Genomic DNA, 22,840 nt, shown 5'->3' with positions numbered 1-22,840 from the left:
CCTGAGGGAACCAATCATATATGTAAAATTCAATCCAAGCAGGTCATACAAAGGAATTGGCTTACTTCCTCAAATTTACTTATAATACTTTGTATCCTTTTTCCTCCTTGCATCACACCTAACATGTATTATTTATCTGTGTACATCAATACTACCAACGAAACCACTTATGCCATCAAAGTATACCCAAAAAACACTTAGTATATTTTTGTTGAACTGAATTAAAGATGCCCCATCCATATTTTCTCTCCACTTGACACTTATGACATTCTTGAAAATATCTCTCTTTGGCTAGGGACAAATGTTTAAAAAAAAAAAATTCCTAATACATGTGTACTTTGTTCCTATTTAGAGGAAGAAAATGGTTCAGAGTCAGGCAACATTCAATCACCAGGTTCAAATCACTAAGATCAAGCCACAAGAAGCTAAGGAAGTTTATGAAGTTCCAGGTTCCATGCTGGCTGGGGTCAACAAAGCAAGCCACAAAGGCAGCTAGCAATAGAATAGGACCCATTTCAATTTAATACTCCTAAATCTAAATCAGCCAAAAGTCAAGCAGTGCTGGAACAAATTTTTTTAATATTAAGGAGGAAGAGGAGGAAAGTTGTTAACATTGTTATCTATGAGCCAAAGAATGCGGGAGTAAGGGGAAAGAGTTTCTAATGTAGCATTAGCTTAAAAACTAGGGCAAAATTATCCTATTTTATGGGATGCATGTTTACCTTTCCAAGGAAAGGGAAAGGAGAGGAATATTAAATATATGGGTTATTGCTGGAGGAAGTGATTGTTTTCTTTTGCACCAGCTAGGATTAAAGTTTCAAAATCAGCAATTACATTCCTCCTATCCACTGAGTAATGAACTCTTCAGTCAACTGAATTCTCTTTACTTTGATAACAGGAATGTGATGAAAAACAAGACATGGGCCTCTGAAATAGCCTCTTTCAGCAGACATGGTTGGAGTTCAAGAATTCATATATATTATCCAAAAGGACTAGTGTCGAAATCTCTGTCTCTCCTTTTTATTTTTTTAAAGGCAGGGGAAGAGAAGAAATCTATTTTCTAAAGTTGTGTTACTTAGAGGACTTAAAAAAAAAAAAGAAATTCAACCTAAGATTTGGGCTTTAACCTTTAGAAGTGCAAATAACAATATCCTCTTTACTGTCTGTTTGCAGTATATCGAAGTCCTCTCCAACCTCAGATTCTCACTGCACTTGATTGTTCTACCTTGGAGGAGAGAATTTTGAGGGAAGAAAGTCAGCCCAACTGAGTCACAACATCCACAATTTGATTTCTTAGCACTCCGTTCTGGCTCAGGGGAATAAAAAAAAAAGAGAGAGAGAGAGCATCACAGAAGCCAGTTGATTCTCTCTTTTTTGATTTTGAGACTAAGTCTTATCTACCTAGGCTGGAAGCACAGGGGCCCCTCCCAGTCCCAATCCTACTGCTTATCTAGAGGTCTGACCCAGACTGGTTTTGTCCTCCTTAGGATAACCTGGACACTTCCTACACTCAGCCAATTGAAAATCAGAACCCTCAAGCTCAACATCTTCTGGCTCCCAGTAGAGGAGATTAAACACAAATACCCCCATGTTTAGTCCGGTAAACTCTATACCATATACACTGAGATAGAGTCAAAAGTGACAGACTTGAAGTCAGGACAATCCACTTTCAAATCCAAGTTCTATCTGTGTAGTTCTTCATAAGTGACTTTAGTAGCAAGAGGAGTATAGTTTTAAAATTGAAATGGACCTTTGAAGCTACATAGTCCAATTTCTTCAATTTACATATAAGGAATATAAGGGCCAAAAACTTCACTGACTTATCCTGGATCACATAGGCAGTATGTGTCAAAAGAAAGAATTCAAACTCTAACCGTTTAGTTCCAAATCTAGTGCTCTCTTTCCAATGTACTGCTCCTGCCCCATTTCCTCTTCCATAAAATAAGGATGTTTATACTACATACTTTACTTTTTCCTTTTTTCCTAGAAAGAACATTAATACTTTCTGGCTATGTGGGCAACCATAGCTATTATCACAATATTTCTTGATGATCTAGAGCAGTGGTATCAAGCTGAAATAGAAATGGATCTCTGCAAGTCATATACTACTGGCTTAGAAAACCACAAATTAATATTTTATGTGCTGTATCCTGGTTTTTATTTGTTAAACACTATTATATATATATATATATATATATAAACCTTATAGTTATGATTTAGAGCCACACGCAGGAGTTTTATAGGCCTCAGAATATGACTGCCACCTCTAATCCAGAACAGGGATCAGCAAATTATACCCTGCCAGAAGATTAGGCCCCCATTTGTTTTTATACAACAGGCAAACTAAGAATAGTTTTTACCTTTTTAAATCAAAAGTTTTATTGCATTTAAAAATATGAAAACATTTAGAAAAAAAATTAATTTAAAGAAATTCCTAACTCTTAAGTATATATACATAGCTTCAGACTGTAAGTTTGCCTGCTTGTGATCTAAAAAAAAGCTTCTTAAACTATAGATCTCAATCCCATATGTGGTCATGTAAACGAATGTGGGGGTCATGAAAAATTAAAAATATCAAATATTCCTCCAAGATTTAATTTTTAGATAAAAATAAATAAACATATCTATTCTCATTAATATGCAAATTTGCTTTCATTTTTAACAAAGGGCAAAATTATATGTTTACTAAAGAGTTCTTTTAAAATAAATTTCTTCATGATTTATTATCAATCTATGTATACCTATTTTATATACCCATATATCAGGGATCATATAAAAATTTCTCGAGCAAAAAGAGGTCAGAAGTGGGGAAAAAAGTTTAAGAAGCCCTGATTTACAAGGATCTGCTGCCCTAATTACCAATCAGAATCAGCCTGGTCACTGATAAGAAATAATCCAAAAGAGCAGCAAATCGTTAGAAGACACAAACAAAAGAGAAATAGAAACAAAAAAGTTCCATGTTCTCTTTATGATAAAGGAATATAATGAATGTCTTCTTGGGAAAGTTACACCACAGGCAATGATAGACAGTCTTCTTTGGTTCTCCTTTGCCTCTTCATAATCCATTTACCTCTGGCCTCAGGAAATCTGCTTCTGAACAATTCTGGGAGCTTTGGCAGGGGAAGAGTAGTTTCAGTGTGAAAGGAAACATTTCATAGGTGAGCTGTGTAAGATATTCTATCTAGCTGAACCATTATCCTATCACTAGAAACTCACTTAATTGAACTACTATATAACAAAAATAGAAAAACAACTGATATCACTGATACTCCAATACCATCGCTCCATAAGGACCTCCTTGATTCTCCCAGCTGAATTCTCCTTCCTCTACTTCTCATAGTTGTTTGCCTATGACTCTCTTATCAAACAAGCATTTAAGTAAATACCTACTACAACATGCTAGGCACTGTGCTAGGTACTGAGGATACAAGTACAAAGAAAGTCTGATTAAGGTGGATTTAAGGATAAAGATAAGGAATTGAGTACCAAATAGGAGAAAGAAGGAAAGAGTGGGAATTGCCACATGGGAACTGACCTGATAAAATGGTAGACATTTTCTACAACATTTTGTCTGTCCAAAACTTATCTAAACAGTAAGATAGCAAATTTCTTGCAGGCGAGAATCATGTCTTAATCATCTGTGTATAATCCTACAATACCTATCACTGGGCTCTAGAGATAGCAAATAATCAACAAATATTTATTGAATGAAGTTCAAAGTGAAAACTGGTTTTGAGATATCCTTAGGGATTGCCAACCCAAGCCTCAGGAGATTTGATGGAACACCTGAATTTCTTTGAAGAAAAGTCTTGTGTCCATTTTCTCCTTACAAATGCTGGGCCTACAAGGACATGCTTCAGATGGAGAATCCTCAGTAATTATTACTTACTTACTTAATTAATTAATCCGCTGAATCCACAAGCTGGAAAAAACTTACCACCAATTCCCTACCATACTTAGCCACCAGGTTCTACTCTTTATACAGTTATCTTGAATTTTAGAAGAGGTACTAAGAACTGATATTAAATGGCTTTCACAAACATCATAAAATACAACTTTCTCCCTGGCTACAGGCTTTGGACCACCAGCTTCCCTCCTCTCTCCAGAGGAAGCACCCTACTTAGTCATCTTATCTTTGTGCACTTACTTATGTCTTAACTCAATGGAGATCAGAAAAAGTACTGGGGGATTTCCATCTGCTGCGTACTGGTAGACTTAGGCCACCAAGGTCATGACCTCTCTGCTCTCCCTCCTAGGCTGAAAAAAAGAGGCACCTTTTTATTTTGGGAAGTTCAGAAGAGTGTCAACACCATCACTTGCCTGTTAGCTGCCTCAGAAGAAACATTACCAAAAATTAACAATAATATCAATGAGCTATTTCAAGCTTCTCAAAAATTTATCTTTCTCATGAAAACCATAAAGAACTAAAGGTAATCCAAGGTTCACTGCCTCACTTTTAAACTCTTCTGGTTTGTTCTTACTGCTCTGTCTTTCTGTGGATATTGCTTATCCCAGGCAAGGGCAAGAACACAGCTTAAGCTTCAAGTCCAGTTCTGACCTGCCCTTCATCGTTCTGAGCATGGTTAGAGTTACACATTCCCATAAGCCATGCTTCTCAGACCAAAGAGGAGTAAGGCAGGGAGGGGAGATGGCCTGCTATGGATTCTCTCAGAAAGCCCTTGGACAAATTTTTGGAAGCAGCAGCAGACAGTAAGTTGCTCATTCCCTGCTTACAGTTATAACTTTGGGCTGCTTCTTCACACAGCAATTTACAAAGCAATTTGTTCCTGGTCTCTGCAACTGGGGATCACCTGCTTGGAAAATCAGTGCTAGGAGTATTCTGTGCCCACTTCCACATCATTCTTCCTGACACCTGCTTGTGTCCACTAAGCTCCAGTATCATCACTACAAGTTGTAAACAAGAACTAATACATACCCTGGGACTTCAAAAGAAAGTTGGTTTCACAGAGAACGTTTTCTAAAAATGTATACTATGATTCTGTCTCAGGTAGGCAGTCAAATAAAAAATGAGGAGGAAAGGCTTTCATTATTAGCCCTATTACTAATTTCTCTCCCTCAACTACCCAAACTCCTTTCCTCATAAGGTGTCACAATCCAGTTTTTTGGTGGGCTCTGCAGGACTACCACTATTACAACTATATCAAAAAGTAGCACGTGGTAGAGTTAAAAACTGTCTATGACTAGACTGGATTTGAGAGAGTATAAATGAGCACCAAGTAAGGGGAAAGAAGAAAATTATTGTGTAGGAGCTAGCCTGACACAAACTGGGAGACATTTTATAAAACATGTCTTCTACCCAAAACAGTAACAAGCTCCCTCCCTCCCTACCTCCCCAAACACAGAACACAAAACCAATGGAATTACCTGTCTAAGACCCCAAAGGAAAGGCATCCTGCAACAGCATCGTCCACACACTTAGGTTTAAGAACAAAAGACTCTTATAAATTAAAGGTCTGGTCCTTAATAACCATGTCTCATCTAATGCAAGCAGACTGTAGCTGCAATCATATTTGAACTGGACTTTCTTAGCAAAGAATATTAAGTAAACAGCACTGGGATCGACCAAGCAGGCTCCCTCTCTCTCTCCTGCTTTCCTCACTCCCGATTCCCTGCTATCCGCACCCCCCCCACCCCCACTCCCCCTTCTCGTGACATCTCTCAGACACAGCAAAGCCTTCAAACCATTTGCCAGGGGAAATGACATCACTTCAAGTACATTAAAAAAAAAAAAAAAAAAAAACCACCAACACTTCAGACAGCTGCTACAGAACACCACTGAGGATGTGCTGTAAATTGAAAATGCCCAGGTAGTTACCAGCCCTGTTTCTGTTGGAGAATTTAAGTCTGCAACATGACAGAGTCAGGGATTACTCCAGTCTCAGTAGCATTCCACAGTTTAGGAAAAATCAAAACACTTTATTTAAAGTTCTCAGATTTACAAAAAGCCATCAAGTTTCTGGATAAGAGTTAATTGAGTCACTGTTTCTCCTAAAAAAAACAAACTGAAGTTAAGCAAAAAATTCTTCCATTATAGTTTTAAGGGGAAAAAAAAGTATTATTTTATGGTGTGTACAAGTCCTTCACTGCTGCTACTAATCCTACCCTAATCTTCCAAAGTGCTGGTACAGAAACAGCCATAAGGAAATTAGAAAGTACCTTATCTCCACCATGGTGTCTATGTAACCCAGACCCTAAAAGCTAAGTTCCATCTGTACACTGACTTCTAAGGTCCTCTCTTCCCTAGGGAGCTCTTATTTCATAAACAAACTGAGCATGTACAAGATGCCAATGTCTTTCTTCACTTGCCTTACAAGAGGTACAGCAAGTCCCATCATGGCTTCCAAGTGGCCAGAAAAACACAAAACTAAATTTAAACTGTGAATTGCTTCTGAAATATTCATTATCTTAAAAATTTCTCTTCTGAATCCAATTTTTCTCATCTGTGGAGAGCAAACAGCTCTGTACCTACTACCAGCTCTACATGGCAATCATTTTGCCCTCTTATTTCCAAATCAATTAATGCTCAAATACCAAAATCCAGGTTCCTAACCAGTGGCAATAATAGTGTAAGACAACTATTCTTATAGTTTAGCTTGGATTAGCAGACAGGACCTTTCTACATGTTGATACATGTAGAATTGTATCTACATTTCTACATTTAGATTGCCAAATAAATTTTACAAAACCCAAATTTGTTTTCTTAAAATTTTTCAAGCTCTAAAAAAGCTGTCTTTTGCATTTATCACAACATGTTTTATCTTCCTTTACCATCTACCATAAGTATTTTTTATGTTATAGTTTCATATGTAATATTATAAATAAAATAATATATAAAAGAGATTTACTTTAAAAGGATCTTCATGACAGTAGCATTATGCTAGGGTCTATGGAAGTAAGAGTAGTGAGGTTCAATATTGCTATCCCAAGCTCTCCCTGGGAAAATGAATCATATCTAACAAATTGTGGGAAATTCATAAGCCCTAATACAGCATCATTTACCATCAGTGCAGTAGCTGCTAGTCCTCCTAGGTCCCAAATGAATGATGATGATAATCTGAAGTATCATGAGCTACATCTCACTTTCCAAGAATAGTAATCAATTAGTTGCTTTATGTACCACTCAAAACTTGATTCAGTCAATAAATTCTGTTCTTCAGTGTAATGATGAAAAACTGAACAGAAAGAGTTAAGAGTCATGCTATACAAACTGTGAAATGGTTTGGCCTTTCAGAAAGGCAATCTGGAATCTTGCCCAAAGAGTTATTAAATTCAGCATACCTTCTGACCTAAAAATACCACTACTATATCCCCTATATGCCAAAAAGATCAAAGAAAGCTATGGAAACATGGATATAGAAAAAATACTTGTAGCAATATATGTGGGGATGGAAAAGAAGTGGAAGCTAAGGGAGTCTGTATCAATTGAGGAATGGCTAAAACATGTTATAATGGTTATTGTGCTATAAGAAATGATGAAGAGGATTATTTCAGAGGAATATGAGAATGAACTGTATGAACTCTCATAGAACAAAGTTAGCAGAATTAAGATAATTTATAAAAGCATAACATCACTAAGACAAACTGAAAGATTTAGAATTCTGACCAACATAATGACCAATAATCATGATTCTAAGGGCTCATAATGAAACAAGCTACTTACCTTCTGGCAGAGAAGCACAGACTCAAAGTACAGATATACAAACATACATACATACATCCCTTTTTGCATAAGTTGTATAAAAACATGTATGTGAATATGCTGTGTGTGTGTGTGTTTTGAACATGCCAAACTGGGAATTTGATTTGTCTTGCCCCGTTTATAAAAGGATTTTGTTTTGTTTTGTTTGTTTGTTTCTTTCTCAATGAGGGATAAGATTGGAGAGATGGAAGATTTTTATTACTTGAAAAAAATTAAAAATTAAAAAAATATTCTATATACATACAAAAGAAAAGAGGGTTTTTTTTTAATACTGACAGTCTTATGACAGAAAAGGACTGGTGAATAGAAAACAAACCTTATTACAGCACACACTGATTCACCTTTTATTATGCCCATCTGTCTAATGACAGATGGAGCCAGCATTGGAATGCATAAGTCAGGATAAACATCAGCAATTTCTTATCTCTTAAAAAAAAGATCCTTTATGTAAGAAATCTGGGCTCATATCCATGATATGCCATAGATAGGTCACATCTTTCTCCAAATAACTTTAGTCAGCAATCTACCAAACTACCAAACAATGCTAAATTCACTAACCTCTTTTTATAGGAAAAATATATAGAATTATTATTTTTTATTATTATGAATTGAGTTATATTCTATATAAATGTAGCAATTTTATAATTGTTCATCATCCCTATAACATTTCATAGGCTTACTCCTGTGGTCCAGTTCATCTTCTCTTCTCCCCCAGTTCAAATCACCCTAAACAAAACAGTAATAGAAATGTTAACATCTAATTTTGTATTGTAATAAACTACCTGTAAAAGGCAAACTTATCTTTTCATTATGATATATATATTCCTTCTTTAAGGTTCTTTTGGTTGCAAACAACAATAATTTATGAGGATAACTTACATATGCATTTATTATCTCCAATTCTGGGAGAAATTATAGTATTTGAAGAGACTCAAGGTCACAACACTAAGGAAACTAAAATCCCCAAAAATATGGATTATGTTAAATGGATCAGGAAAAAAGATAGAATAGAAATGAACTTTCTTAACAGTCCAGAACTAGGGTCCCAAGACTGTTAATCTGTGAGATTTTTGACATTTTAGACAATAGAAGAAGCCAAAACCAGGACCCTCAGCATCCAAATTCCCTATCCTGACTTCATTCTTGAGAAGGATTGAGTAAGATAAGAGAATGCCAAGTTTTTAGTATGGCAGAAACTAGGCACTGACCCACACTTAACAGATCATGTTAAGGTCAAAATGGGTTCATGATCTAGGCATAAAGAATGATATTATAAATAAATTAGAAGAACATAGGAATTTGTGACAAAAAAAACTCTAGAGATCATTACTGATCACAAAATAGATAATTTTGATTACATTAAGTTAAAAAAAACTAATGCAAACAAGATTAGAAGGAAGGCAATAAACTGGGAAAACATTTTTACATTCAATGTTCTGATAAAGGCCTCATTTCCAAACTATATAGAGAATTGACACTAATTTATAATAGTTCAAGTCATTCTGAGCTCAGCCCTCACTTGTTCTGCTAGCTGGCTTCCTGTCGCAGCTGCCCATATTGCTATCGCAATCCTTCTTGCCCATATTGCTATCACAATCTTTTTTCACCTCTTCACTTGAATAAAGACTGAAGATTTTTCCCTTAACCTGAGTTCCTGACTCCCGCTGATTTTAAATACACAATCATTACAACTGGCGCCCAAGCATGGGAACCAAGGACCCTACTTTCACTGAAGAAGTCTCCAGTGACCAGGAACTTAGGTGAGTATAAGACAAACAGGGAACTTATTTTCTTAAAGACTAAATTAGTAACCTTTTTTGGCTGAAATGGGACAGATCCTAGGTAAAGATTCTCCATCCCCCACCCCAACCACCCCAACCCCAGCCCCACCCAGGAGTGGTGCTATAGAAAGCCTACTTAAGCTGATAGAAGATCAAGGGCTACTTGTAACTTGGGAACAGGCAGTTAGACTTCTGGGTACATTAAAATGCACCTCCCCTTGGTTTTTAGAGGAAGAGCAAATCTCTCTAAATAACTGGGCATTGGTTGGTCAACAGCTCTCCGCATATAATAATGAAAACGGTCCTCATTCAGTTTCCATCGAGGTATTCTATTTATACAATATGATACAGCTGGCCTTAAGATACCGTATAAGTTCTAGGAGAAAAGGAAAAAACTCTAAGAATAGCCAAATGGGGAAGCCTGAGATAAAGGAGGAAGACAAAGAACAGATTAATGGCCATATCCCCACAGGGCATGGAGACTTAAGTGAGGCTCAAGGGCGGGGTGAATCTGAGGCAGCTTCAGCCCCACCTAAGGAGCAGGTAATTGACTCTCCTCCATCAACTCCACCCTCTGGGATGGAGGGAGGAGGGGTAGTGGGGGGGCAGTGACAGCACCAGCACCTCCCCCCCAGCATCCAGCACCTCCCCCCCAGCATCCAGCTGCTCCTATGAGTAGATTGCAAAAGGGACTAATTAAGGCCAAAGAAGAAGGGAAAAATGTATCAGAATTTCAACACCACATTTTTCCTGTAATTCAACAGTTTAATTCTTCAGGTCAAGAAAGTAGAAGATACTCTCCTTTTGATATAGAAATCCTCAAAGACCTGAAAAAAGCTTGCACTCTTTATGGGGCTACATCAGCTTATGTTAAGATGCTATTACAAAATTTGTCTTTTGAAATCTTGACCCCTAATGACTGGAAATCTATAGCAAGGATATGCCTAGAACCTGGACAAAACTACTTGTGGCTTTCTGAATATAGTGAGCTCTGTAGGATACAAGCCCAACAAAATAGTCAAAGTGGAGTTCATACTGCAATCACCTGTGACCTACTAACAGGTGTAGGTCCTTATGCAGATGTCGCAGTACAAATTAATTATTCTGTAGCAGCATATCAGCAAATTGCTGCTAATGCTATCAAAGCGTGGGCTTCTCTCCACAATAAAGATGAAAAGGGTGGGGCCTTCACAAAAATAACACAAGGGCCAAATGAACCCTTTGCTGACTTTGTGGGATGCTTGCAGACAGCTATCACAAGAACAAATGGAGAAAATGCAATAACAGACATTTTGATAAGGCAACTTGCTAAGGAAAATGCTAATGAGGTTTGCAGAAGAATTATACTAGGACTGCACAAGGATGCTCCTTTAGAGGAGCTCATAAGACGCTGTGCCACAGTGGGCACAGGTGCCTTTTATAGCCAGGCTATGATGCAGACTTCCCAAAATCCAAACATGGGAAGACAGAGTCCCTCCTGGCAAGGGACTTCCAGAGAGACTCATAGATGCTTTCAGTGTGGAAAAGTAGGACATCTGAAAGCTCAATGTTGGTATAGAGATAGAATGGGAAAACAGGGTGGGAGAACAAGACCCAATACCCCATGTCCAAAATGCAACAGAGGCTTCCATTGGGCCTCAGAATGTAGACAGATTCAGGGAAACGGGATGAGGGGCCCAGCCCCAGGGCCCAAGGCAAAAAACACTTGGGGCATGATGGCAGCCAATGGTGCACCCAGAGAGTGCCTAGAAGTCCAGTACCCAGACATGACCAATCAGCCAGAAAGCCATATGATGGGAGAAGGGGATTACACAGTCAACCAGCCAGGAAGCAACCTGATGGCAGAAAGGAATTACAATTAGGGAGAATAGAGCTGTATGCAGCTGGGACAACTGAGATACCCCCTGGAGAGGTGAAATCTGTTCCTCTCCAGCCTATGGATCCCTTACCTCCAGGCACAGTAGGCTTGACCATTTCACCTCCTTTTTGTACGTACAAAACAGTGTCCATCCACACACTGATGTGGGAAACTGGGGAATGTGTAGATAATATCCCAGTCACTAATACAGGTAGACAATGTGTGACTTATCACCCAGGAGAAGTAGTAGCATCAGGTTTACTCATACAGAATCCTAATAAGCAACCTGGTGATAGTCACCCAGATTCTGGCTCCAGACCACAAAATCCAGAAATATACTGGACAGCAGCTGTAACAGCTGACCGACCTATGCTCACTATCTATATAAATGGCCTACCATTGGAAGGATTGGTAGACACAGGTGCAGATCGTACAGTTATTAGAGGTGCCAGTTGGCCCAGTCACTGGCCAAAGATTAAAGCAGACACCTATATGTCTGGAGTAGGAGGATCAATAGCAGCTGAAGTTAGTGCTGCCCCTATGAGATGGACTTTTGAAGGCAAAACAGGAGTTTTTACTCCTTTTATAGTTGAAAAAATCCCCATCAATCTGTGGGGAAGAGACGTTTTACAACAATTGGGGTTAAAAATGAGTACTTCGGTTTTTTAAGCAGGGCTGCTGTTGAAGGCCTGCCAACACTTTCACCTGTTCCTATCCAATGGAAAACTGATACACCAGTGTGGATAGAACAGTGGCCCTTAAGTAGCGATAAAATTCAGGCCTTATTAGATATAGTACAGGAGCAGCTTGAACAAGGGCATTTACAACCTTCTCTAAGTCCTTGGAATTCCCCAGTGTTCGTTGTAAAAAAGAAATCGGGAAAATGGAGGATGCTCACTGATTTAAGAAAAGTGAATGAACAGATGGAAACTATGGGAACTCTTCAGCCTGGACTTCCATCTCCTACTCAATTGCCTAGAGAGTGGCCTCTTTGGGTCATCGATATTAAGGATTGTTTCTATTCTATCCCTCTGGATAAGGAGGATATGAAAAGATTTGCCTTTTCAGTGCCCAGCGTTAACTTAGCTGAGCCTTATAAAAGATATGAATGGACAGTTTTGCCACAGGGAATGAAAAACAGCCCCACTATGTGTCAAATGTATGTTGCTGCTGCTCTTGCTCCAATAAGAAAAGCATTTCCAAAAGTTATGCTATTACATTATATGGATGATATATTGGGATGTGCACCTGAGGAACAAATGCTAGAAGCATGTCTACAAAAGACCATAGAAACACTAAGATACTACAAATTATACATAGCTGAAGAGAAAATTCAAAGACATGCTCCTTTTCAATATTTAGGATATGAAGTATACCCTAAGGTGCTTACAGTACAAAAACTGTCCTTAAGAACAGAGAAGCTAAACACCTTAAATGATTTTCAGAAATTGATAGGAGATATCCAATGGATGCGACCAGTGTTAGGCTTGACTACCTATCAGTTACAACCATTATATGATATTTTAAGGGGAGACAGTGCTTTAAATTCACCACGCCAGCTTACAAAAGAAGCTCAAGAGGCTTTGAGAGAAGTTGAACTGGCTTTATCCAATGTGGTTGAAAGAGTCACTCAAAAACCCCTGGAAATATCAGTTTTTGCCACACAAGAGGCACCCACAGCAGTCCTTCATCAAGGAGACAGTGTGATAGAGTGGGTGAACCTCCCGGCACAACCAGAACAAAGCCTTACTCCTTACCCAGTGCTTGTGGCTAGAATTTTGTTAAAGGCCATTAAGTGAGCAGTACAATTATCTGGGGCAAGACCTGATAAGATATACACCTTTTACACCAATACACAAATTAATGTGTGTTGTGAGACCATCCCAGAGTGGCAAATTTTATTAGCCATGGCTCCAAATTTTACACATGGGTCTCCATTAAAGATAACCAGACTTTTACATAATTGGCGATGGATTCTTGAAGAAAAAGTTTCTAAAGTTCCTCTTAAAGGACCAACTATCTTTACAGATGCATCCAAACACAATATTTGTGCTGTATACTCTCATGACTTAACGATAAAGAGAGTAGTCAGAACTCCTTTTCAGTCCACTCAGCAGAACGAATTATATGCGATCATGTTAGCTCTCACTTATTACCCAGGAGACATAAATATAATATCTGATTCAGCCTATTCAGTAGGTGTGGTACAAAGAATTGCCACAGCCCAAATAAAATTTGCAGCTTCTAATATATATCAGCTCTTTAAGGAACTTCAGGAGCAAGTGAGAAAACATCCAGGTAAGATTTATATCTTGCATGTCCACTCACATAGTGGACTCCCAGGCCCTATTTTTGATGGGAATTCAAAGGCAGATAGCCTTTTAACTATGTTAGCCAGTACGCCTTTATTTCAGGAGGCCCAGGAATCCCATTTTAAATACCATCAGGCTGCTCGAGCTTTGCGTTTACAATTTGGGATTACAAAAGAGGAAGCTAGGAGCATAGTAAAAAGCTGTACAGCTTGCCTTCCTTTCCACGCTCCTACACTGCCTCCAGGGAAGAACCCTCGTGGTTTGAGACCCAATGAAATCTGGCAAATGGATGTGACCCATTATAAATCTTTCGGTCGTCTGTCTTTTATCCATGTTGTGGTAGACACCTTTTCAGGATTCACTTTTGCCATACCAGCAGCAAAAGAGACAGCCCGAGTGGTCACTGAATTCCTCACGCAAGCATTTGCCATTATGGGAGTGCCACAAGCAATAAAAACAGACAATGGTCCTGCATACACCTCCAAACATTTTGCACACTTTTGTGCACAGTATAAGATTTTACACACCACTGGCATACCCTTTAATCCTCAAGGACAGGCAATAGTAGAGAGGAGAAACAGAGACATTAAGACGCTGCTCCAAAAACAAAAGAAAGGGGGAGCCACAGGTAACCCTAGAGAGCTTCTAAATCTAGCTCTTTATACTATTAACTTCTTGATTTTTGACAAAGATGCACTGGCTCCGGCAGACAGGTTTTATAACCCACCGGAAGGGCAGTGTCCAGTGCGAGCAGCTCCACTATCTTTAGATAATCGCCAGGTGATGTGGAGAGACCCAGAAAGTGGTGAATGGAAGGGACCAGATAGGCTAACTGCTTGGGGGAGAGGGTTTGCTTGTATCTCTACAGGTGGAGAAGGAATCAGATGGGTGCCAACGAGCCGTATTCGCCTTGTCCATCGCAGAGAGATGGAGCAGACCCTTGAAACGAAGGAGAAGACCCAAGAAACATCGGGTGGTTCTGTTGCTGATTGTGCTCACCATTGAAAGAGTGTGGCAGTTATGGCGTTTGACTCATGGACATAGAAAATCATTGGACTTCAAAACCCTCAGAAATCGTTGGATTCTTTGAGACATAAGACTTGAAAGCCCTCAGGAATCATTGGATTCTTTGAGACATAAGACTTGAAAGCGCTCAGGAATCATTGGATTCTTTGAGACATAAGACTTGAAAGCCCTCAGGAATCATTGGATTCTTTGAGACATAAGACTTGAAAGCCCTCAGGAATCATTGGATTCTCTGAGAAATGATATGACTGTTACAGGACTTCAAAATCTGCTGGAATCATTGGATTCTCTGAGACATTAGATTGTTGTAGGACTTTAAATCCCTCAGGAATCATTGGATTCTTTGAGACATAAGACTTGAAAGCCCTCAGGAATCATTGGATTCTTTGAGACATAAGACTTGAAAGCCCTCAGGAATCATTGGATTCTCTGAGACATTAGATTGTTGTAGGACTTTAAATCCCTCAGGAATCATTGGATTCTTTGAGACATAAGACTTGAAAGCGCTCAGGAATCATTGGATTCTCTGAGAAATGATATGACTGTTACAGGACTTCAAAATCTGCTGGAATCATTGGATTCCCTAAGACATAAAAAGACTTTTGCTGGACTTCAAAAACTTGGGGGGATCATTGGATTCCCTGATATGTGAAGCAATGGACAATAGATTGGTTTTGGACTATCTCTTGGCTGCTGAAGAAGATGTATGTGTGACTGCTGTTTACATACTCTCCTTCTAGGACTTCTGGCAATCTTTTACAACACAATGTTGATTCATATTGTTTGTTATACCGTTAATTGGGTGAATAATTCATGTTTGTTACACCACATCAAGCCTGCACTGACTGTGGGGAGAGTCATCACTAATAGCCTCTGCGTTGTTGCTATGTGCTTGTGTAATACTTCCCATGCTGATGGGTTTGTGCATAATAAGACCCTTGAGCCCAGAAACCTGCTAGCAACCCCCACTTCCCTTTGGTGCTTTTCATCTCCCTTCCTGAGATGTCAGGGAGGGCGTGATTATCTCCTTTTTAGTGCTTTCACCTCCCTTCCTGAGAAGTCAGGGGGGTCGTGATCACCTCCTTTTCGGTGCTTTCACCTCCTTTCCTGAGAAGTCAGGGAGGATGTGATCACCTCCCCTTGGGGGCTCTGACCTCCCTGAGGAGTCAGGGATGGCATGATCACCTGTGTTCAAAAACAAAAGAAAGCGGGAGATGTAATGGGCTGAGGCTTGAGTTGATGCACTGAGGTCCCAAGCACATGAGGCTAAATAGTAATTGGACCATACTCTATTAATATATAAGCTTGGAGAAAGAATGGCCCCCGCCTACTCTTTGTGCAAGTCCTGATGTGTTGTGTAGGAAATGACGATTCTGGTGGGTGGAGGCAGGGGAGTGAAAAAGGAAGGGGAGGAGAGCTCAGCCCTCACTTGCTCTGCTAGCTGGCTTCCTGTCGCAGCTGCCCATATTGCTATGGCAATCTTTTTTCACCTTTTCACTTGAATAAAGACTGAAGATTTTTCCCTTAACCTGAGTTCCTGACTCCGGCTGATTTTAAATACGCGATCATTACAATTCTCAAGGGATGTGAATAATTTTCAGATGAAGAAATTGAAATTATTTCTAGTCATATGAAAAGGTGCTCCAAATCACTATTGAGCAAAGAAATGCAAATTAAGACAACTCTGAGCTATCACTACACACCTGTCAGACTGGCTAGAATGACAGGGAAAGATAATGCAGAATGTTGGAGGGGATGTGGGAAAACTGGGACACTGATACATTGTTGGTGGAATTGTGAATACATCCAGCCACTCTGGAGAACAATTTGGAACTATGCTCAAAAAGTTAACAAACTGTGCAAACCCTTTGACCCAGCAGTGTTACTACTAGGCTTATATCTCAAATTGATCTTAAAGGAGGAAAAGGGACCCACATGTGCAAAAATGTTTGTGACAGCCGTTTTCATAGTGCCAAGAAACTGGAAACTTGAGTGGACGCCCATCAATTGGAGAATGGCTGAATAAACTGTGGTATGTGAATGTTATGGAATATTATTGTTCTGTAAGAAACAACCAGCAGGATGATTTCAGAGAAACTTGGGGAGACTTACATGAACTAATGCTGAGTGAAAGGAGCAGAAACAGGAGATCATTATATACGGCAACAACAAGACTTTATGATGGTCAATTCTGATGGACGTGGCTCTCTTCAACAATGAATTGATTCAGACCAGTTCCAATTGTTTAGTAATGAAGAGAGCCATCTACACCCAGAGAGAGGACTGTGGAAACTGAATATGAACCACAACATAGCATTTTCACTCTTTCTGTTGTTGTTTGCTTGCATTTTTTTCTTTCTAGATCCAATTAGCAGCAAGGTAACTGTATGGATACGTACACGTATTGGATTTAACATATATTTTAACATGTATTGGACTAACTACCATCTAGGGGAAGGGGTGGGGGGAAGGAGAGGAAAATTTGGAACAGAAGGTTTTGCAAGGGTCAATAAATACATTATTTTCTTCAAGGGAAAAAAAATGCCAAGATTTCAATCTGTTCTATATACAAAACAGTTCCCCATTTGATTACTCAAAGAGGACTATGAAAAATATGCTGATCCTAAATATCTGCATCCCTGTTCCCTCCCCAAACACACTGAGATACTGAGATTTTTCCATCCACATACATTTGATTTACATGCTATTTGAAAAAAGTAATATCTCAACACTAGGAAGATTTACTTAGCAATCAAGGATTTTGAATAGGAAAGATTATTCATACTGGCCTAAGTTTTTCAAGGACTTTGAGTATAGACCAGGAGGCAAGGTCTATAGGAGGCAAGAACATCTAGAAAAAGTGGAAAACTTTCAAATTAAAAAATACCAACAAGTCTCTATCAAAACTTTCCAGAATAATTTCAATATTTTTTTTCCACTAAAAGCAAGCCTAAAACTATAATGTACAAAACTAAACAAAAATGAATGAAAACAGCTAACAGCTTAAGTGTAGGTTCAAGCCACTCAGAAATTTTTCTCATTTGGGCCTATTCAAAAGCAAATACTAAATCCACCCTGTGATAATAGATACAGACTAAACCTTACTTGGGCACCAACAAACTCTTAAGTAATCATGTGGGAATGCCAAAGGGATTCTTCTAATCCCAGGAAGACTAGATTTGCAAAACTTAGCTCTGGTGACTGGAAAGGCAGTTGATGCTGAGAATTCCTTGGCTGCAAGAAACTAAGAAAAACTGGCAGTATGCGTGTACTGGGATTAAGCCAATGCAGATGTGGGCCAGGCTGCTGATGCAAGAATAAGCAAACGTCTCCCATTTGCAGGGAAATACAGGGAAAGTGACTTGCCACAGAATACTTCCCCTTCCAAAAGAAACTCCTAAACACCTACAGCTGTCATGTCACTACTGGCTCTGCTGAAGAAATGGAGACAGGTTACTATAACTTTCCTATCACAGAGTTTTTCATAAAAGAATGAATGTACACCAAGAAACTTACTTCCACATCAATTAGAATTTCTCTTCCACAGGCAAAAAAAATGAGAAATGGTGGAGAGAGTCTGGGATGGAATCTTAGTAAAAATTCTCTCCTGAGATATTCCTTTCTATATGGCCACATAACAGAGTGAAAAAAAAAAAAAAAAAAAAAAAAAAAAAAAAAAAAAAAAAAAAAAAAAAAAAAAAAAAAAAAAAAAAAAAAAAAAAAAAAAAAAAAAAAAAAAAAAAAAAAAAAAAAAAAAAAAAAAAAAAAAAAAAAAAAAAAAAAAAAAAAAAAAAAAAAAAAAAAAAAAAAAAAAAAAAAAAAAAAAAAAAAAAAAAAAAAAAAAAAAAAAAAAAAAAAAAAAAAAAAAAAAAAAAAAAAAAAAAAAAAAAAAAAAAAAAAAAAAAAAAAAAAAAAAAAAAAAAAAAAAAAAAAAAAAAAAAAAAAAAAAAAAAAAAAAAAAAAAAAAAAAAAAAAAAAAAAAAAAAAAAAAAAAAAAAAAAAAAAAAAAAAAAAAAAAAAAAAAAAAAAAAAAAAAAAAAAAAAAAAAAAAAAAAAAAAAAAAAAAAAAAAAAAAAAAAAAAAAAAAAAAAAAAAAAAAAAAAAAAAAAAAAAAAAAAAAAAAAAAAAAAAAAAAAAAAAAAAAAAAAAAAAAAAAAAAAAAAAAAAAAAAAAAAAAAAAAAAAAAAAAAAAAAAAAAAAAAAAAAAAAAAAAAAAAAAAAAAAAAAAAAAAAAAAAAAAAAAAAAAAAAAAAAAAAAAAAAAAAAAAAAAAAAAAAAAAAAAAAAAAAAAAAAAAAAAAAAAAAAAAAAAAAAAAAAAAAAAAAAAAAAAAAAAAAAAAAAAAAAAAAAAAAAAAAAAAAAAAAAAAAAAAAAAAAAAAAAAAAAAAAAAAAAAAAAAAAAAAAAAAAAAAAAAAAAAAAAAAAAAAAAAAAAAAAAAAAAAAAAAAAAAAAAAAAAAAAAAAAAAAAAAAAAAAAAAAAAAAAAAAAAAAAAAAAAAAAAAAAAAAAAAAAAAAAAAAAAAAAAAAAAAAAAAAAAAAAAAAAAAAAAAAAAAAAAAAAAAAAAAAAAAAAAAAAAAAAAAAAAAAAAAAAAAAAAAAAAAAAAAAAAAAAAAAAAAAAAAAAAAAAAAAAAAAAAAAAAAAAAAAAAAAAAAAAAAAAAAAAAAAAAAAAAAAAAAAAAAAAAAAAAAAAAAAAAAAAAAAAAAAAAAAAAAAAAAAAAAAAAAAAAAAAAAAAAAAAAAAAAAAAAAAAAAAAAAAAAAAAAAAAAAAAAAAAAAAAAAAAAAAAAAAAAAAAAAAAAAAAAAAAAAAAAAAAAAAAAAAAAAAAAAAAAAAAAAAAAAAAAAAAAAAAAAAAAAAAAAAAAAAAAAAAAAAAAAAAAAAAAAAAAAAAAAAAAAAAAAAAAAAAAAAAAAAAAAAAAAAAAAAAAAAAAAAAAAAAAAAAAAAAAAAAAAAAAAAAAAAAAAAAAAAAAAAAAAAAAAAAAAAAAAAAAAAAAAAAAAAAAAAAAAAAAAAAAAAAAAAAAAAAAAAAAAAAAAAAAAAAAAAAAAAAAAAAAAAAAAAAAAAAAAAAAAAAAAAAAAAAAAAAAAAAAAAAAAAAAAAAAAAAAAAAAAAAAAAAAAAAAAAAAAAAAAAAAAAAAAAAAAAAAAAAAAAAAAAAAAAAAAAAAAAAAAAAAAAAAAAAAAAAAAAAAAAAAAAAAAAAAAAAAAAAAAAAAAAAAAAAAAAAAAAAAAAAAAAAAAAAAAAAAAAAAAAAAAAAAAAAAAAAAAAAAAAATACTGTGGGAAGCAAACAAGATATTAATCAAATCACACATGGAAAACCATGAAGAAAGATCAGTCTATCTAGAACAGACAGTCCTTAAGACACTAGGGAGTGCTGAAAAATATGGTTTAAGAGGTAGAAGGAAACCAGAAAGGAGAAAGAGCCTTGAACGTAAGCAGAGGGCTAACTTATTTCAGATGTATTCCTACATATATTCATACACACTCACATATACAATGTATTTAGAGAGGAACTAAATGACTTGTGATTTGACTGATATGAGGAACTTCTTGTGAGGGAAATCCCTCTACCAATGCAGATAGTCTCCTGTTTGTTCTAAAAGAATTCTCTAGGTCACCATGAAGTAAAATCCTCACCAAAGAACCCGCAAGTATGTATGAGAAGAGTCTCTGAAGCCAAGCTGTCCTGACTCTCTACTTACTCTGCCATGCTACCTCTCATTATATATTTAACTTAACAGAATACCTGTTCGGCTTCCGCCCCCTCCTGCCACATAGTAAGAACACTACTCATGAATAGGATCAATCTAAGAGAAAAAGGACATAAAAGAATTCCTCTACTTTGTGAGATGTTTTACCACATCATTCTTCCCATTTGTATCATACATAATAAAGTTGGATTGCTTTGTTTCTCTTTTTAAGGAAGGAGGAAGGGAAAGGAAGGCAGAATTTGTGAGGCCTCTCATCAGTGGCATACTCACAAAAGTCTGAATAAAGTAAGAGAAACAGAGAACAAAAACTGAAACAGGACAACTTCTTTGTCCTCTCTCCCGTTCTGTTCCATTCCTTTCCACTTTAACATGCCATGGAACTGAAAATCCTTCTGCCGTTGACAACTGATTGGTCCACAAAAATTTACAACTCTGACAACCAGTTTTTGTTTCTATTCTCAGAGACAATACTGGCCTGTAAAAGATGCCCCTGAGAGTTAGCTATCACAGATAATTAATGGGTTGTTCCCTAAAGTTACCACTTTAGTTTCAACAAAGGCAGCCTTGTTTTTATACCGAAACATTTGATTGATATTCCTTGCCATGTAAATAATACAAATCAAATTAAATGAGATAACGTGTCCAAGGACCAGCAAGATTCAGGATCTGACCATCTCCAATAGGCATATTTTGGGTCTCCCGGTGAAAAACTCTAAAGGCCAAAAATTAGAATAAGAATAGGATAAAGACAAGTTTCATCAAGGAGTAGACACATTAATCAAAGCCAAGTACTACTTGGACAGGAAGCTCAAATAAGAAGAGCTGGTTCTCCAGATTATTATAAAAGCTTGTTTCACCAAACATTTTTATTTAAACTTTGTACTAGTGGGAATGATTAAAAGTAGGCCAATACTATGGACCACATAGCTCCAATACACTCAAATGAATATGTGACCTCAATATTAAAGGTCATTATGATTAAAAAAAAAAAAAAAAAAAAAAAAAAAAAAAAAAAAAAAAAAAAAAAAAAAAAAAAAAAAAAAAAAAAAAAAAAAAAAAAAAAAAAAAAAAAAAAAAAAAAAAAAAAAAAAAAAAAAAAAAAAAAAAAAAAAAAAAAAAAAAAAAAAAAAAAAAAAAAAAAAAAAAAAAAAAAAAAAAAAAAAAAAAAAAAAAAAAAAAAAAAAAAAAAAAAAAAAAAAAAAAAAAAAAAAAAAAAAAAAAAAAAAAAAAAAAAAAAAAAAAAAAAAAAAAAAAAAAAAAAAAAAAAAAAAAAAAAAAAAAAAAAAAAAAAAAAAAAAAAAAAAAAAAAAAAAAAAAAAAAAAAAAAAAAAAAAAAAAAAAAAAAAAAAAAAAAAAAAAAAAAAAAAAAAAAAAAAAAAAAAAAAAAAAAAAAAAAAAAAAAAAAAAAAAAAAAAAAAAAAAAAAAAAAAAAAAAAAAAAAAAAAAAAAAAAAAAAAAAAAAAAAAAAAAAAAAAAAAAAAAAAAAAAAAAAAAAAAAAAAAAAAAAAAAAAAAAAAAAAAAAAAAAAAAAAAAAAAAAAAAAAAAAAAAAAAAAAAAAAAAAAAAAAAAAAAAAAAAAAAAAAAAAAAAAAAAAAAAAAAAAAAAAAAAAAAAAAAAAAAAAAAAAAAAAAAAAAAAAAAAAAAAAAAAAAAAAAAAAAAAAAAAAAAAAAAAAAAAAAAAAAAAAAAAAAAAAAAAAAAAAAAAAAAAAAAAAAAAAAAAAAAAAAAAAAAAAAAAAAAAAAAAAAAAAAAAAAAAAAAAAAAAAAAAAAAAAAAAAAAAAAAAAAAAAAAAAAAAAAAAAAAAAAAAAAAAAAAAAAAAAAAAAAAAAAAAAAAAAAAAAAAAAAAAAAAAAAAAAAAAAAAAAAAAAAAAAAAAAAAAAAAAAAAAAAAAAAAAAAAAAAAAAAAAAAAAAAAAAAAAAAAAAAAAAAAAAAAAAAAAAAAAAAAAAAAAAAAAAAAAAAAAAAAAAAAAAAAAAAAAAAAAAAAAAAAAAAAAAAAAAAAAAAAAAAAAAAAAAAAAAAAAAAAAAAAAAAAAAAAAAAAAAAAAAAAAAAAAAAAAAAAAAAAAAAAAAAAAAAAAAAAAAAAAAAAAAAAAAAAAAAAAAAAAAAAAAAAAAAAAAAAAAAAAAAAAAAAAAAAAAAAAAAAAAAAAAAAAAAAAAAAAAAAAAAAAAAAAAAAAAAAAAAAAAAAAAAAAAAAAAAAAAAAAAAAAAAAAAAAAAAAAAAAAAAAAAAAAAAAAAAAAAAAAAAAAAAAAAAAAAAAAAAAAAAAAAAAAAAAAAAAAAAAAAAAAAAAAAAAAAAAAAAAAAAAAAAAAAAAAAAAAAAAAAAAAAAAAAAAAAAAAAAAAAAAAAAAAAAAAAAAAAAAAAAAAAAAAAAAAAAAAAAAAAAAAAAAAAAAAAAAAAAAAAAAAAAAAAAAAAAAAA

At 33.6% G+C, this 22,840-nt stretch overlaps 1 protein-coding gene across 2 annotated transcripts in view; it reads right to left on the bottom strand.

The window, feature by feature from the left end:
- WBP1L (WW domain binding protein 1 like) overlaps positions 1 to 22,840 on the bottom strand; it is a 74,017-nt gene that overhangs the window by 38,138 nt on the left and 13,039 nt on the right. The window contains exon 1 of one of the 2 annotated variants that reach the window (XM_051981323.1): positions 5,386 to 5,610. The exons of the other annotated variant lie outside the window; for it this stretch is intronic. Coding sequence (XP_051837283.1) covers positions 5,386 to 5,412 — 27 coding nt within the window. The 5' untranslated portion in view covers positions 5,413 to 5,610. Of the gene's footprint in view, positions 1 to 5,385; positions 5,611 to 22,840 lie in introns of those variants that run through there. 2 annotated transcript variants of the gene reach the window in all.

The sequence above is a fragment of the Antechinus flavipes genome, chromosome 2 (genome assembly GCF_016432865.1).
Source record: "Antechinus flavipes isolate AdamAnt ecotype Samford, QLD, Australia chromosome 2, AdamAnt_v2, whole genome shotgun sequence".
Lineage (NCBI taxonomy): Eukaryota > Metazoa > Chordata > Mammalia > Dasyuromorphia > Dasyuridae > Antechinus > Antechinus flavipes.
This window is presented reverse-complemented; position numbering and strand designations above follow the sequence as displayed.